The sequence below is a fragment of the Lactuca sativa genome, chromosome 3 (assembly GCF_002870075.4).
Source record: "Lactuca sativa cultivar Salinas chromosome 3, Lsat_Salinas_v11, whole genome shotgun sequence".
NCBI classification, from domain to species: domain Eukaryota; kingdom Viridiplantae; phylum Streptophyta; class Magnoliopsida; order Asterales; family Asteraceae; genus Lactuca; species Lactuca sativa.
The window spans coordinates 86,236,648-86,252,332 of NC_056625.2; the positions used below are offsets into that span (position 1 = coordinate 86,236,648).

Below are 15,685 nucleotides of genomic sequence, written 5' to 3' on the forward strand. Positions count from 1 at the left end.
AATTATCGGACGTTCTTACTGGTTTTTGAATATTACAACATAAAATTTGAATGAAGTTGGTATATATAATTACCAATTTGTATCGATTAAGATTGTAAGTAGTTAAATAAATTGGTACTATGTATATTTGGTATGGTATTAGTAACAAGTTTTTTTTTTACAAACTATAGTTGAAACATAATGTGGTTTGAGGAAAAACAAATCAATATTGTACCATGTACACATACAAACAATGCATCTATAATTTTTTTTAAACACGTGAAAGTTCATATCTTATAAAACATGATATTTACTCAAATTATGTTTCCCTCGGTTTGTGATCACTAAGTAGGAACATACATAATCAAAACTTGTTCTCTTTTAATACTTCCCTGTCCCAAAATTATTGTCCACAGATAAAAAAGCACACATATTAAGAAAACATTAATTACCATAACTTTATACAGCAAAATTATAGTTTTGTTTTTACGTTGCATTTAATGTTCCATTAAATGCTTAGTTTGTTAACTAATAATGAAAGTTATTTTGGTAAAAATGTTATTTATTTTTAAAAGTGGACTATTATTTTGGGACAAATCAAAAGGAAAAGATGAACTATAATTTTGGGAAAGAGGGAATAACAAATATCAACTCTATTGATAGTGAACTAAAGTCTTCTCAAGGGTTACCAAGAAATTCATTCAATAAAAATTAAAAAAAAAAAAAAAAAAAAACAAGGATACAGTAAGTTCTAATAGACATTTATGAAAAGAAAAATAGAGCCTTCCCTAACTTCTCATGCCCATTTTATATGGATAGAGTTTTCTTCCTTTGCCTAAGCATATAACCATACAAATGGGGAATTCCTACAATAAATATGTTTATTTTGTCAGGTACACCATAAAATCCCAAAACACTTATTTTATATAGATTGAGATTGGGACTGGGACTGGGATTGAGACTGGGACTCGGACTCGGACTGAGAGTGAGATTGGGATTAGGACTGGGATTGGGACTGGGACTGAGATTGAGATTGAAACTAGGACTGGGACTAGGACTAGGACTGGGACTGGGACTGAGATTGAGATTGAGATTGATATTGAGATTGGGATTGTGATTGAGACTGGGACTTGGACTAACATAAATTGCATTTTCCCACCCAAAAGTGGAATAAGGTGGCATAGAAACTTGCTCTTGATCTGTCATCCATGGAAAATAACCCTATAAAACTTGCCCAGTTTCAAAATGAAATCCACATTGATAATGTTGAGATTAAAAATGAGAAATGCCTGGCACATAAACTCCAAGCACCATGATTGCACAATAGAAGTAATCAAATGAAAAGTTCCATTTGTTAGGCATCCTTACTGAACAACATCCAGATTCCTGTAATTATTATTTTCAAATTAGCATTGTTGAGGCCATATTCATTTCAAAGGATCATAAAACCAAAAAATCTCGTTTATTTGAGCTATAACTTTTCATATGTATTGAATAATAATATGATATAATAGATAACAAAAATTAAGGTGATACTATGTTCGTCACCTTTATAAAAGGTAAGGTGTTATAGATTAAAGAAACTTCGCTCGCAATGCCGCATGGATACAATACTAGAAAGGTACTATACCTGCAGTAAAAGTTTCTAACATATATAATGACGAGACTATATATGAAAGCAAAGAAGAAAAAAAAGAAAAAAATTAAAAAGAAAAAAATTAAAAAGAAAAAAAGGAACTCTGGTGACCATGGAACCAATGTTTTTTTTACCTTAGCCATAATAGCCAGAAAGGTGCATAACTAAATCCTTCCTTTAGACCAAAGAAAGAATATCGAATAATCTGTGATCAAAGCCATTAATTTTATCAATAAAAGAACATGATGATTGAAATGGATTACTTAAGACATTAAACACTAGCAAAAATAGCGTAATAACATTGCTATGTTACCATGATTCTCCCATATTCCAAATCAAATTGAATTGATATTAAGGAAAAATAATTAAGATTATATATACTTCATAACAACCAAGTTATTTGTAGTTTCTGTCTTTATTGTTAGGGTTACATTTAGATCCCATGGCATGCTTTTTCTTTTTACATAATTGTTGCATGCATAACACATCGTTCAACAATATTTTTTTTTTGCATTTTCACAAACGACAATGTATTTCCCTAATGTGGGTTATTAGACTCAATCAACATGTAGTAGTTAAATTATTCTGATGATCATGGGTCGACAAGCTCGAGGCAAGGGAAAGGAAATGCACCTGCATAGGTTACATGTTGGATGAAATGGGTTACCTTTATAGGATAACCAAAACAAAAAGGTTACCAGAATCCGAGATGTGCTTCAACAAGAGTTCCTTATACAAGGATGATATTACATCAATCCCTAATAGAGAAAAGCAACAAGAAAAAGAAAAATCAAGTTAAGTTTGATGAAATATTAGATGTAGACATTGTATAACCTACTAGTACTCCTCCTGAGATATGTGAAATTTCAGGTAGCAATGTGGCTCGGGTGAACCCAGAGATAATGGGAGCCAGGAGCCAGAAGTTATAGATGAAGAAAAGACCAAGCCTTCTACTATTCGAAGATCTACTAGAGAAAGAAGAACGTCACTAAGATATTCTCCTTCAATAAACTGCTTGTTACTGATATATAATAGTCCTAAATGTCACCCTAAGACCTTGAGAATGAAAGAGTCAATATAGTGGAGATGTGTTTCAATAAGAGCTCCTTATAAAAGGATGAGATCATATCAATCCCCAATAGAGAAAGGCAACAAGAAAAGAAAATTCGAGTTAATTTTGATGAAATATTAGATGTAGACATTGTATAACTTACGAGTACTCCTAAGATATGTGAAATTTCAGGTAGCAATGTGGCTCAGATGAACCTAGAGATAATGGGAGCCAAGAGCCAAAAGTTATAGATGAAGAAAAGACCAAATCTTCTACTATTCGAAGATCTACTAGAGAAAGAAGAACTTGACTAAGATATTCTCCTTCAATAAACTACTTGTTGCTGATAGATAATAGTGAGCCTAAATGTCACCAGAAGCTAAGATGTGCTTCAACAAGTGTTCCTTATACAAGATACCAATACAAAGGAAATAATTGCATAACAAATTGGTGTTTTGGTCAAAGAAGAAATAAATAACATCAAGTGGTACAAGGATCGAATGATGGTTTAAGGGTTCTGACAAAAAAGGGTCAAGTATAGTAAGATCGTATCTCAAGTTATGAAGATGACTATTATCTGATCGGTCTTAGGTATAATGGCTATAAAAGATCTCCATCTAGAATAACTTGATGTGAAAACAACTTTTCTACATGGTGACGTGGAAGAAGACATCTATATGGAAATATCTAGAAGGTTTTCAAACAACTGGTAAGCAAAATCTAGTTTGAAAAGTTGGAGAAAAAATTGTATGGGTTAAAACAAACTCCAACATACTAGTACTTTCAGTTTGATACCTTCATGTTGACGAGTATGTAGAAGAGATTTGAAATGGATCAGTATTTCTACTTAAAGAACGTTGTGTCGTTATATATCATCATATTATTATATGTTGACATATTAATTATTAGATCAGATATGCACAAGATCAACATGCTAAAAAATAGTTATCCAGATAGTTCAAATGAAGGACCTAGGGTTGCTAAGTATATATCAGGCATGATCATAGCCAAAGATAGAGTAATTGATACTTTTAATCTTTCCCAAGCAAAGTACATTAATAAACTTTTAAAGTAATTTAGTATGAAAGATGAAAATACAAGAAATACACCTTAATGAAGTCACTTAAGACACTCAAAGAAGAAATATGGAAAGACAAAGTAAGGCGAGACATAAGTTATTAAGTTTCCCAACGCCTCAGTAGTTAGTAACTTAATGTATGCTATGGTGCATCAGACCGAATATTGCTTATTAAGTGGAAGTTGTGAGACGATTTATATCTAATATGGGGAAATAGTAGTAGGAAGGAACCGAATGGCTATTACGCTACTTGAAAGGTACTTCTGAGGCAACCTTATGTTTCAGAAGGAAAATGGTGGTCTTGTAAAGTTTTTTTGATGTTGGTTTAGGAGCATGTATATATTTAGAAAAGAGCACAACATGTTATGTGTTCATAATTATATGTAAAAATTAGTTGGATATCCATGTTATAGAAGAGTGTTGCTCTTTTAACCATAAACACATAATACATGACTATTGTGGAAGCAAGCAAAAAGCTTATATAGTTAAAGAACTTCTTATCAGAACTGGGGATACATTGGGAAGATTGTGTATCATACTATATAACAAGCACGGTACAATCAACTTGGCAAATAATATTGTGTTTCGTAATAGGATGAACCATCTTCAAATAAGGTGTCACTTTATTCAAGAACTAATAAGTGACGAGACTCTGAATTTGAAGAAGATAATTAGTATAAAAAATCTAAGAAATATGTGCACTGATATGGTGACAAAATAGAAGTTGAAGTTTTGCATGGCTTGAACTAGCCTTCTAGCAGCTTGACATGAATGTGAGGAGCAGAAAGAATGAGCTTGAGGTTACATTGCTTGGATGGCAACATAGATTTGATCAGCCTAAAAAATTAAGGGATTTTTGAGATGTAAAATTGGATCTATGGTTAAGGTGAAGTTGTTGTAGTTTTGAGGAAAGAAGTTTTGAGAACAAAGGATGTAGGGTTCAACGAAAAAAGGTTGTGTTTTCGAGAAGATAGGTCGTGGTTCCAAGTACAGAGGTCGTAGTTTAGAGAACAATGGTCACCGTTGAAAGAACAAAGACCTCATGCAATAGAGAAGTAAAGACAAGTTTTAGGAGAATCAAAATCTTTGTTCATCCAATTTCTTGGAGACCAAGTTTTTTCATAGGCCCATATGTTTATCCTAGAAGAATTAGGTCAACAACACTATAAATGGTATCATATATTGTAACCATTGTATGCATGTAAAGTTTATCAAACTCTCAGGTTCTGTAGTGGACGTAGCTTGATTACTTTGATAAAGTAAATCACATAAATCATTGTGTTCTTATTTAATATTTGCATCTTATTATCATGTGTTTTATTTTTCGAGTTTATTCGTAATCCAAATTATATTTCCTCACGTTCATAGATTCTCAATCTTATAGCATTGCTTAAAAGTCCATCCTCAAAAATTTCATGCCAAAAGCTCTTTTTTCATTTCACAAAAATTTGTTTTGCTAATATAAAGTTGACAAATCATCCTACATATCCACTCACACAAAGGCAACAAGTAAATACGACACAAGCTTATTCATATTTGTCCATACTCTCTTGATAATCACATTTGTATCAACAAGATACTATATAACATCAATATGAATTTATGGACATCACCAACATATGGAGTATGTGCGAACAAAGAATCACATAGGTCTCAAATCATAGAACGTCACCCTACTTTATAGGTTTAAACTTGAAGCATGTAAGGATAGACTAAGGTAAAACCATATAGATGGAAAGTTATTGAAACCTACAAGGAGAGTGTTCAATTGTTGATGATCTAGCGATAAAACTCTCTTAATTAATATAAACAAACTTATTAAAGGATCTCAATATCAAAACATTGGCTTCACATAAACTCTCTAGAATTGTTTCCTCAGTTGTCATAACGATATCTAAATTTGCATTCTTACTAAGAGCATCCACAATGGTGAGTTCAATATGAGAGTTGAATGAGGTGGGAGTCTAGTTGTCATTCAATCGATAACTTTATCAATGTGTGATGTTACTTTGACATTTAAAGAAATGACCATTGAAAATTTCAATGGGAAAAATGAAAGTTTTTTAATTCTTAAATAAATTCTATAAATTATTTGTAATGTGCTATTAAGAGGGTGTTCGGAATTACTTCTAAAATGACTCTTCAACTTTTAACTTTTCCAAAAGGCCAAAAGTGTCGAACAAATGTTTGGTAAGTATAAAAAATCTTTTTAAAACAACTTTTTGCCAAGAACAAAAAAGTGATTTTTCAAAAGTTATGAAATCATGTCTTTTTGTGACTATTGGCTTTTGCCGTTTAAAAGCCTTAAAAGTCAAGCCAAACACATTTTAAAAACCTTCTTTTAGAAAAACTTGTTTTACAAAAAAAATCCTTTTTATAAAAAAGAACTTTTAAGTTTAAAAAGTAATTCCAAACACAACTTGAATTTTGTATTGTTTAATGTATTGTAGGAAAAAGTTCATAGAGTTGCATGAAATATAGAAAGATAATGTCATATCTCTCTGATCAATCCCATTCCTAGTCTTCGTACTAAGCCCTGTTGCATTACCCCTAATCAAGCTTGCTTTCAGCCAGATCATCGAATTCATTGAACTCTGTAGAGTTCAATACATTATAAATGCCCACTGTGAAGCAATACATTATAGATGTCCTAATCTTAATAAATTTATTTTTATGCTCTCCCTCTCCATACCCTCATGTTCATTTATGTTAGTTTGCCAACCTTTTTACCCTTATCATAGAAGGTAGCAACACATATGTAACAACAATTTCAACCCATTTTAATGAAAAATGGGCCCACTTAGGTCTAACTTTATTGCTGCTAATGGGTAAAATTGTTAAATTTTTGATAAATTTAGTTAAAAGGAAACAGAACTACCGAGAATCATGTCTAATTCATCTTATGTAATTTAGAAGAAAAGGAAAATATGTTGGCAACATGACCCATTTTGACGGTTTGACCTGCCTTAAAAAGTTGCATGTCTAGACCCGTTACCTAACCCATTGACTGATCCATTTTGTAGGGTCGGTCCATACGGTGGGCGATCCAGGTGACCGCCCAGGCCTGCGACTCGAGGGGGCCCAAAAATTCTAGAATATGTAGTGTGTGTGTGTATATATATATATATATATATATATATATATATATATATATATATATATATATATAACTTTTATTTATCTACATATTTCTTTAGGGGCCCAAAGTTAGTCCAATGTCTAATCCAAAATGACAAAATCACATTAACCCAAACAAATTAAGAAAATAGGCTGCTTGATGTTGCATTGCCGCTGAATGTGATTCCGTGAATATCATAATAGGAACGAGACTAAGCAAGGTAGCGGGAATGTGGGAAATCGAGATTAGGGCACCATATGAATCGGTAATTGAATCGACGCCTTGATATTGAATCGTCGATGCTCTCTCACAATCTTTAATCGCTAACGGCTAATCTCTTTTGCAGTTCATCTCGAATCTAGATATAAGACATCTCGTTTTCAGTTTCTCAAATCTCAATTCTCACATTGTGTCTCACGCAGCTCTCTCGGATAATCATAAACTGATATTGATAATTGATTATCAATTGAATTTTTGATCTTTGCCCACTACAATGCTACTTGCGAGTTCAGATACGACATGCCGACACAGGGACTAGGACACCAGGTAAGTGATTTCAGTTTCTCATTCAGATCGTTTCATTAGATTCAATTAAAAAGGAATATGAAGAATTAGGGAAGTAGAAGGCTGATTTTTGTTTCACTAATTCATGAAATTTTTGTTTCTGTTTAAAACGGAATATCTAGTTTGATAGTTTCTCATTCTAATTTCTCATTTTAATTTCTAGCCTTCTGCTTAGTAATTCAGTTTCAGATTCTTAGTTTCTGATTTTTGTTTCTAAAATCTTATATCTACTCTTTTACTTTATCATATTTCTGACTTAGTGAAAATAAATGATTCTGCCTTCAAAATTTCTAATGTTTTGCTTTTGACTTGATTCTTTCAGAAATCAGAATTTCAGCTTCAAAGTTCAAACCTTCAAAGTATTACTACACTATTAGATATTTGGCTTAAGTATTTGACAAGGTAACATTGTAATATGATGTATTGGTTATTCGATTTTAGATATTGTTTTAGTTATCATATTAATATTTTTTTGTTATTGATTTTTACAGCATGCTTTGATATTAGGATTCAACAGTTCAACATATTTCACAAAAAAAATCAAGGAAATCAGGTGTATTCTTTTCTTAAAGTAGTTTTTGCTTTATTGTCAATCATAAAACGTTTTCTAAAAAACACTTATCCGGTAGTGAAAATGAAAAAAAAACGAAAAATTGTTGAGGCTTCTTTACAAAAAGAGAAAGGGTCTATGGTTAAATTTTTAAAACCAATTAGTTCTAATGAAGAAAATATTAATTTGAATGAACATGATACTAACTTAAATGAAAATGTTGCTAGTGTTAATGAAGAAAACATTAATTTAAATGAACATGATAATAATTTGAATGAAGAAAATATTAATTTGAACGGACAAGATACAAGCATAAATGAAAATGTTGCTAGTTTGAATGAAGAAAATATTAATTTAAATGAACATGATACCAATATAATTGAAGAAAATACTAATTTAAATGAATCTATAGATATTTTTGTGTAACACTCCAATCCAGGTAATTACCCTTTATATCCTTGAAATGATTTTTCGTTGCAATATTGATCTCTTTTGTACGTTGGGCATACTTATGGGTACGCCTAGTGTACCGAGGTGGAAAGATCGTGAAGGTGCACCACGTACGCCTCGGCAGATGGGCAAAACCCTAATATTCGAAATGAGACCTATATAAACATCCTTAAGTCATTTGGACCAAACCCTAATCAGCCTCCATAGTCTCATTTCGTCCCTTTTACCTCAGATTTCCTTGTGAGTGTGATTCTTAAGCTTAGAAAGTGTGTTGGTGGCCATTTTAGAGAGCATTCAAGAAGGAGAGGATGGTGAACAAGCTTTTGGTGTCTTGGAGCTTCTAGATCCAACATCAAGTTCATCTTGAGGAACTTCTGGAGGTATAAAGTCATCACCTTGTCATCTATTTTATTAGTTTAAGCTAATTTCTTGCCATGGAGTCTCTTTTTGGTTCTTGGACTTTTTCTTGTGAGTTGAGCAACTCTAGAGAATAAGATGGATAAATCTGAGCTTTTTGAGCCTACTAGATGCATAAACGTGCCATCTTGAGGGTTGTCTAGTTTCCATGCATGAGCTTGAAGTCTTATATGAAGTCTTAATGTGTAGAATGAAGTTTTGGAGTCCCTTATGGCATGCAACGGCATAAACTTGCCAACTTTATGCCTTAGGACGTCATAATGAGTTCAGATTTGAGATTGGACGTTGAAATGTCATGTATTAAGCACTTAATAGTCATCGTGCTTAATCTTCTTATATGTCATGCGTAGTGTGGTGTACGCAGCGCATACTGCTTAAGGGACTAGTACGCTGAGCATACTGAAGTGGAACGCAGGGCGTACGCACCTAGTTGGGTTTGGCCTTTTTTGGGCTCGTAAGTTTATTAGGCCTTATTTAGTTTTGGGTCTGGTCCTATTTAGAGTTTTGGGCTGATATTATGTTTTGGGCCATAGTTGTTTTGGTTGAGCCTTATTGGGCCTTGCAGCCCATTAATGATTTTTATCTTGGATCTTGGGCCCATTAGCAAAGGGAAGACTTTTGAGTCACTAGGGAAGGAATTAGGCTTATATGATTGAACTGTTTAATTAAGTTGTGTATAATCCTTACTTAGGGTTAATTGTATCTTTGTTCAACGTGTGGGTTCGAACCATTAGGCGAGCAACTTTCATGTTCAACAGATTGAGGTTTGTCTTCTCACCACACTCATGGGTCGACGACACCAAGGCTGGCCCATTAATTGATATGAGATGATTAGTAATGGAGTATGTTAATGTTGCTCTTTGATCTATATGTGGATATTATGTAAGACCATGGGAAGAGCGTATGACACATGATAAGACCATGGGAGGAGCCCATGGCGCGAGGATACAAGACCATGGGGCTAGCCCATGGCATTCCAAATGAGGACCACAGAGGGAGTCTGTGGCAACTTATATGTGTATATGTGTGCATGGTATTATGTGATTATATGATTCGTGTGTTTTGGGAAACTCATTAAGCTTGTGCTTACAGATTTATTGAATGTTTCAGGTACTTCTATTGATAAGGGCAAGTGCCCAGCGTGCATTCTCTAGTGTTTCCATATTTAGTTTTCTTACTCTGAACCTTAGAATAATATGGCTATGTAATGGGATTTTTGGACACCTTGTGGTTGATATTTATGAAATTAAAAGTTAAAAAATTTCTATAAAATTTGGGTTGTTACATTTTGACCCTAGAAATTGGGATTCACTTAATATTAAATCAAGAGATATTCTAATTGAAAACGGGCCAATAAGATAAATGAATCTTGTGTTTCCTAAAGATAAATTTTCTAGACATTTTTCTTATGCATTTTATACTAGAAAGTTAAATAATGGTTTGTCACGTGTTCGAAAATGATTAGTATACTATAAAAATTTAGATAAAGTTTTTTGTTTGTAAAATATTTAAATCTAATAGTCAAAAACGTTTTTTTTAACAAATTAAGGATATATTGATTGGAAACATCTTAGTAAGAGACTTAAAGAACATGAAAATAGTAATGAACATTTTGTTTGTATGAGTAATTGAAATGAAGCAAAACTAAGATTAGATAAAAACCTTACAATTGATAACGAATTACAACAAGAAATAATAAAAAGAAAAAAAATGTTGGAGATAAGTATTAAGAAGAATAATAGTGGCTGTGAAATTCTTATCTAGATATAATTTGGCTTTTTGAGGGTCTAATGAAAAACTTTTTCAAGATAATAATGGTAACTTTTTAGGAGTAATCCAAATGACGGTTGAATATGATGGTAGTATAATGCAAGATCATATAAGGAGAATTGAAGATAATGAAACTCATGATCGAATATCTTGGCTATAAAATTCAAAATGAACTAATTTACCTTTTAGGTGACACGGTTAGAAAATCTATCATTAAAATAGTTAAAGAGACAAAATATTTTTCTATAATTATTGATTGTACTCCCAATATGAGTCATCAAGAGCAAATGACTTTGATTGTAGGATGTGTGAATTTTTATTCTAAAAAAATACAAGTTGTTGAATATTTTTTAGAATTTTTAAAAGTAGATGATACTTCTGGTTTAGGACTTTTTAATGAATTATTAGATGCATTGAAATGGTTAGATCTTAATGTGGATGATATAAGGGGTCAAGGTTATGATAATGAGTCTAATATGGAAGGAAAACACCAAGGGGTTCAAAAAAGAATACTTGAAATTTATCCTAGAGCTTTATATATGTCTTGTGCTTGCCATAGTCTTAACCTTACGGTTAGTAATATGACACTTTTTGGTGAAAAAGTTGTTTCATTTTTCGGAATTGTGCAACACCTTTATACATTATTTTCTAGTTCTACTAAAAGATGGAAAATATTGTTAGATAACGTTCCAACTTTAACCTTAAAATCATTATCTAATACTCGTTGGGAAAGTAAGATAAAAAGTATAAAAACAATTAGATTCCAAGCTCTTCAAATAAAAGTTGTTTTGCTAAAACTAAGTAAAACATGTGATGACCCAAAGTCAAAAAGTGAAGCTAAAAGCTTAAATCTTTTGGAAATTTTGAATTTTTAGTTGGTATAGTTATTTGGTATGAAGTTTTATTTGCTATTAATATTATAAGTAAAAAGTTGCAATCTAAATCTATTTGTATTGATACTACTATTAATCAAATAGAAAATATTATGAAGTTTTTGAAAAATATAGAAATGTAGGTTTTACAGTAAGTATGAATATTGCTAAAAGTATTGCACTTGATATGGGTGTAGAACCTATATTTCTATCAAAACGTCGTATTGTTAGAAGAAGACAATTTGATGAAATTGATCATGAAGAAGAAACACAATCGGTTGAAGAGTATTTAAAAGTTCATTATTTTTTTGTTGTGGATATGATAATTGTTTCATTAAAAATATATTTGAACAATTAAAAAACTTTAAAAGTATTTTTGAGTTTTTAAATGATTCAAATAAATTAAAGTCATTAAGTGAAAGTGAACTTAAAGAAAGTCGTATAAAGTTTGCTACTACTTTTTCTAAAGATAATATTTCTGATGTGGATTCAAGTGAAGTTTTTTCAGAAAGTTGTATAAAGTTTGCTACTACTTTACCTAATGATATAATTTACGTTGTTGAAATTATAGACTTTTTTAAAGCTGTTGATTGTTATCCAAATACTTTTATTGCATATAACATTTTGTTAATCATTCATGTCACTGTTGCATTTTCGGAGAAAAGTTTTTCAAAGTTAAAGTTATTAGAAAACTATCTAAGGTCGTCGATGTAGCAAGACAGGTTGAACGGATTGACAATGTTATGTATAGAGAAAGACATGTTATAAGATAAAATTGATTTAGATAGTATTATTAATAATTTTGTATTTAGAAAGGCTAAGAGAAATATTTTTTTCTTTAAATTAGTTGTTTTTGTAATGTTGTGACCATATTTTTATTTTTTAATATTAATAGTGAATTTTGTGAATTTTATAGCATTATATTTCGAACTAATTTTTATTATATTTATGACTTTGGATGACCAATTTTTTTTATTTTTTAACACTGGGTCATCATAGCTTTGGACCCACCGAGACATTTGATACCTATCAAATATTCTACAATCCATTTAATACTTTATCCGACTAACCACGTGCTCATGTCCGTTTAATCAACAATCATGAATGCTAGCAAGACTAATAAAAAAGCCATAGAAGTAGAACTAATTTTCTTCCCTAAATTTAAAGATTTTGGTCTTCACATGACCATGGTCTAATTAAAATAGAAGTCCTTCTCTGCCCTTTTGGTTTCTTTTTGTACTTTTCCTTATTCACGAAAGCAACATAGTATAAGGCAACTACCACTTTCACATTTATAGAAATACTTACCTTTCTAACTTTCAAACCCTATAATCATTTGCCAAAAATATCCAATGTAGATCAATTGCAATCAAATTGAGAGTTCGAAACAATTCAAAACTAACCTCAGTGGTACACCAACAGATAACCATAAAGCTAACAGGGGGATGTGTTTGAACCTGTCATCAGTCACCACCAAGCCCTTTTGCTTCAGTAAAATTGTATCACGATTGAAAAATAAAAATAAGCAGAAAAAGGAAACCTTCTAACCTCAGGAAAATTATACAGTATTCCCCACACTACATATAACCTTGAACTTACTTGAGGCAATGTCGCTGAGATTGGAGATCTTACCAAACCTTTTTAATCCCAGAAAAGAACACAAGAAATTATAAGGTTCATTTTATGACAAAAACAATGTTGTAAGACACTATATCTTATTAATGAGATAAATTAAAACTCACCCATGCAACCATGGAGTATCTGTTTCACACGTAAATGACAAAGATCAGTCAAAGAACACATAGGAAGTTCAACATCATACACATACTATATCACTCAGTTATACCCTTTTTTTTTTTTTTTATCTTTCTTCATTCTCCATTTTGCTAATCTCAACTCCATTACTAGATTTAGTGTGGTCATATGTCTTCTTTTGTAACTACATGTTTGCTTTTCTAAAATCTTTGAGTATTGAGAAATGAACTCATGGGTGCTACACTAGAGTAAATTGAGTTGGTTTACACTAATGACACTTATTTGAAAAGAAGAGTTAAAGAGAACAATCTTAATTCTTAAAGAGAGTGACTGCACTAAACAACCCATGAACGCTTCATTAATGATGATTAATATAGAATACCTCAAAACAGGCAGCAGATTGAGCTGATAACAGTGGCTTTTCGATGGCCCTGTAAACATGTTCGTGTCCTGATTCATATAGCGTCCTTAAAGCTAAGTACAATATTTTAAACCTGCAACATCACGGAACAAAGAGAGAGGGTGAGAGAAATGAGACAGTCAAACAACGAAACACGAAAGCAGCAAACACTGAGTGAAGGTGTAAAAATGAACTAGCCATCCAGCGCAGACAACCCAATTATAAGTTGTCAGATACATTCGCCTCAGAATTGATACAGATCCAGCCATTGAAGACCTAATACAGTGCGAGAAAAATTGATGTCGCTATTGACAGATTTTATAGGGGATGATGGCAATACATGGCAAATGGGTATTCAAACTTCAAGCGCAATCAAATGTTTACAAGATCTTTTAAGGTAAATGAACAGAAAATTGATTTGGGTGAACTGTACGTACTTTCTTACATAACATATTTTCTGACATCAAGATTGATGGGGTCGTAGGTTAAGATGTCTTGTCACCGTAAAGTGATTGATTTAGAGATGCTGGTATCTTATTTTCGCAAACAAGATCTTTTTTGTTTGTTATTTATCTTTGAGTAAATTACATTTTTGGTGTTGGTGATTTATATTCATCTTCAGTTTTGAATTTTTGATAAGTGTAGTCTTACTTTGTCTTTTTATCTTGTTTGAAAATTAATCATCTACCCAATCATTCCTCCTAATCGTGCTCTCTCCCCGCCACATCTCCTACATCTCCTTTACGGCCAGGCCAACCAGAGGTGTAGCTAAAGGGTGCAAGAGTGGGCCTTGGCCCACCCCATATAAATTTGAGGTGAAATATATTATATATAAGTTTTATATTTCTTTGAGTAAATTACACGAATGGTCCCTATGGTTTAGGGTAATTTGCACATTTGGTCCCTAACTTAATTTTTTAACTTGGAAGGTCCTTATTATTTGTTTTTGTTACGCGTTTGGTCCCTTTCTTACTTAAAAAGACTATTTTGCCCTTGATTTTTTAATTTCTTTAAATAAACACACTTCCAATCCCACCCCTTCACCTTACCTTACCTACCTCATCATTTTTCTCTATTTAAATAATACTCTTTTTAGGTAAGATAGGGACTAAACGCGTAACCAAAACAAACTGTAGGGACCAAACGTGTAACAAAAACAAACAGTAGGGACCTTCCGAGTTAAAAACATATGTTAGGGACCAAATGTGTAAATTACTCAAAACCATAGGGACCATTCGTGTAATTTACTCTATTTCTTTTGAATAAAAAATGTTAAGGTTGTGAATTGTAACATTGCTCACTTCATTCTAAATTCAAATTCATAATGAAGAAAATAATTTACATGTTGAAACATATGGATTAAAGAATTAAGACAATAATTTCCAGAATAGATCAAATTGCATTTCAATCTCCACAATGAATTCCTCATTCATTAGGTTTGTATATTAATATATTTTTATTATCTTAATTAATCAGTTACTTCCAACTTAAACGAACAATTTACTTTAAAATCATATACTGTTACATTTTGTTACCATTTTCAAAATAATAGCTTCGCCACTGCCGCCAACCATCTTGTTAATATGGGACTTGAGCATTTGGAGCAATCTCTTGGATCATTTGAGTTCTTGGACCAACTTGGATCAACTTAGAGCATTTGGAGCAACTTGGAGCAACATGTTGTGCCAAGTGAATGGAAGTTGCACCATTCTTGAGAATGTTGTGCCAAGTGGATGGAAGTTGCGCCATCCATGAGGGTGTTGCGCCAAATAGAAGAAATGTGTGTCATTCATGAGGGTGTTGCGCCAAACTAGTTGATGTTGCGCCAAAGTGGAGATAATGTGCCAACTTGGGAGAAGTTGTGCCAAATTGAAGCATGTTGCGCCACATGGGAGTGAGTTGCCCCATCCTTGCATGAGATGGACCATCTTCATGCAAGTTGCACCATATTGGTGCAGGATGCGCTTTGTTTAGCCATGTGTGCTATGAAGTCCTCTATGATGCTCAAAATTTGGTGATGCACAAGGAATACACCATGTTCTGCC

At 32.3% G+C, this 15,685-nt stretch overlaps 1 protein-coding gene across 2 annotated transcripts; it reads right to left on the minus strand.

Moving 5' to 3' along the window:
• Positions 1–652: 652 nt before the first annotated feature.
• On the minus strand, positions 653–14,135 carry LOC111919009 (very-long-chain (3R)-3-hydroxyacyl-CoA dehydratase PASTICCINO 2). 2 transcript variants are annotated; one of them, XM_042900224.2, is made up of 9 exons: positions 13,839–14,135; positions 13,623–13,734; positions 13,228–13,246; positions 13,034–13,122; positions 12,889–12,942; positions 1,750–1,820; positions 1,528–1,645; positions 1,269–1,365; positions 653–845 (listed from the first exon to the last, which is right to left on the minus strand). In XM_042900224.2, the coding sequence occupies exons 1-9, from the start codon at positions 13,907–13,909 to the stop codon at positions 787–789; spliced, it is 690 nt and encodes a 229-aa protein (XP_042756158.1). In that variant the 5' UTR covers positions 13,910–14,135; the 3' UTR covers positions 653–786. The 2 variants fall into 2 exon arrangements, with proteins under 2 accessions (XP_042756158.1, XP_042756159.1); XM_042900225.2 differs by having other exon boundaries at positions 1,528–1,609; positions 13,839–14,131.
• Between the last annotated feature and the right edge of the window lie 1,550 nt (positions 14,136–15,685).

Bases quoted from the DNA above. Each gene is read 5' to 3' on its own strand.
- LOC111919009 (XM_042900224.2), bottom strand. From the start codon at position 13,909: ATGGCTGGATCTGTATCAATTCTGAGGCGAATGTATCTGACAACTTAT. The intron at 12,943-13,033 runs GTTAGAAGGTTT...GACTGATGACAG, and splicing joins TACTGTATAATTTTCCTGAG to GTTCAAACACATCCCCCTGT. The intron at 1,366-1,527 runs GTGACGAACATA...TAATAATTACAG, and splicing joins ACACCTTACCTTTTATAAAG to GAATCTGGATGTTGTTCAGT.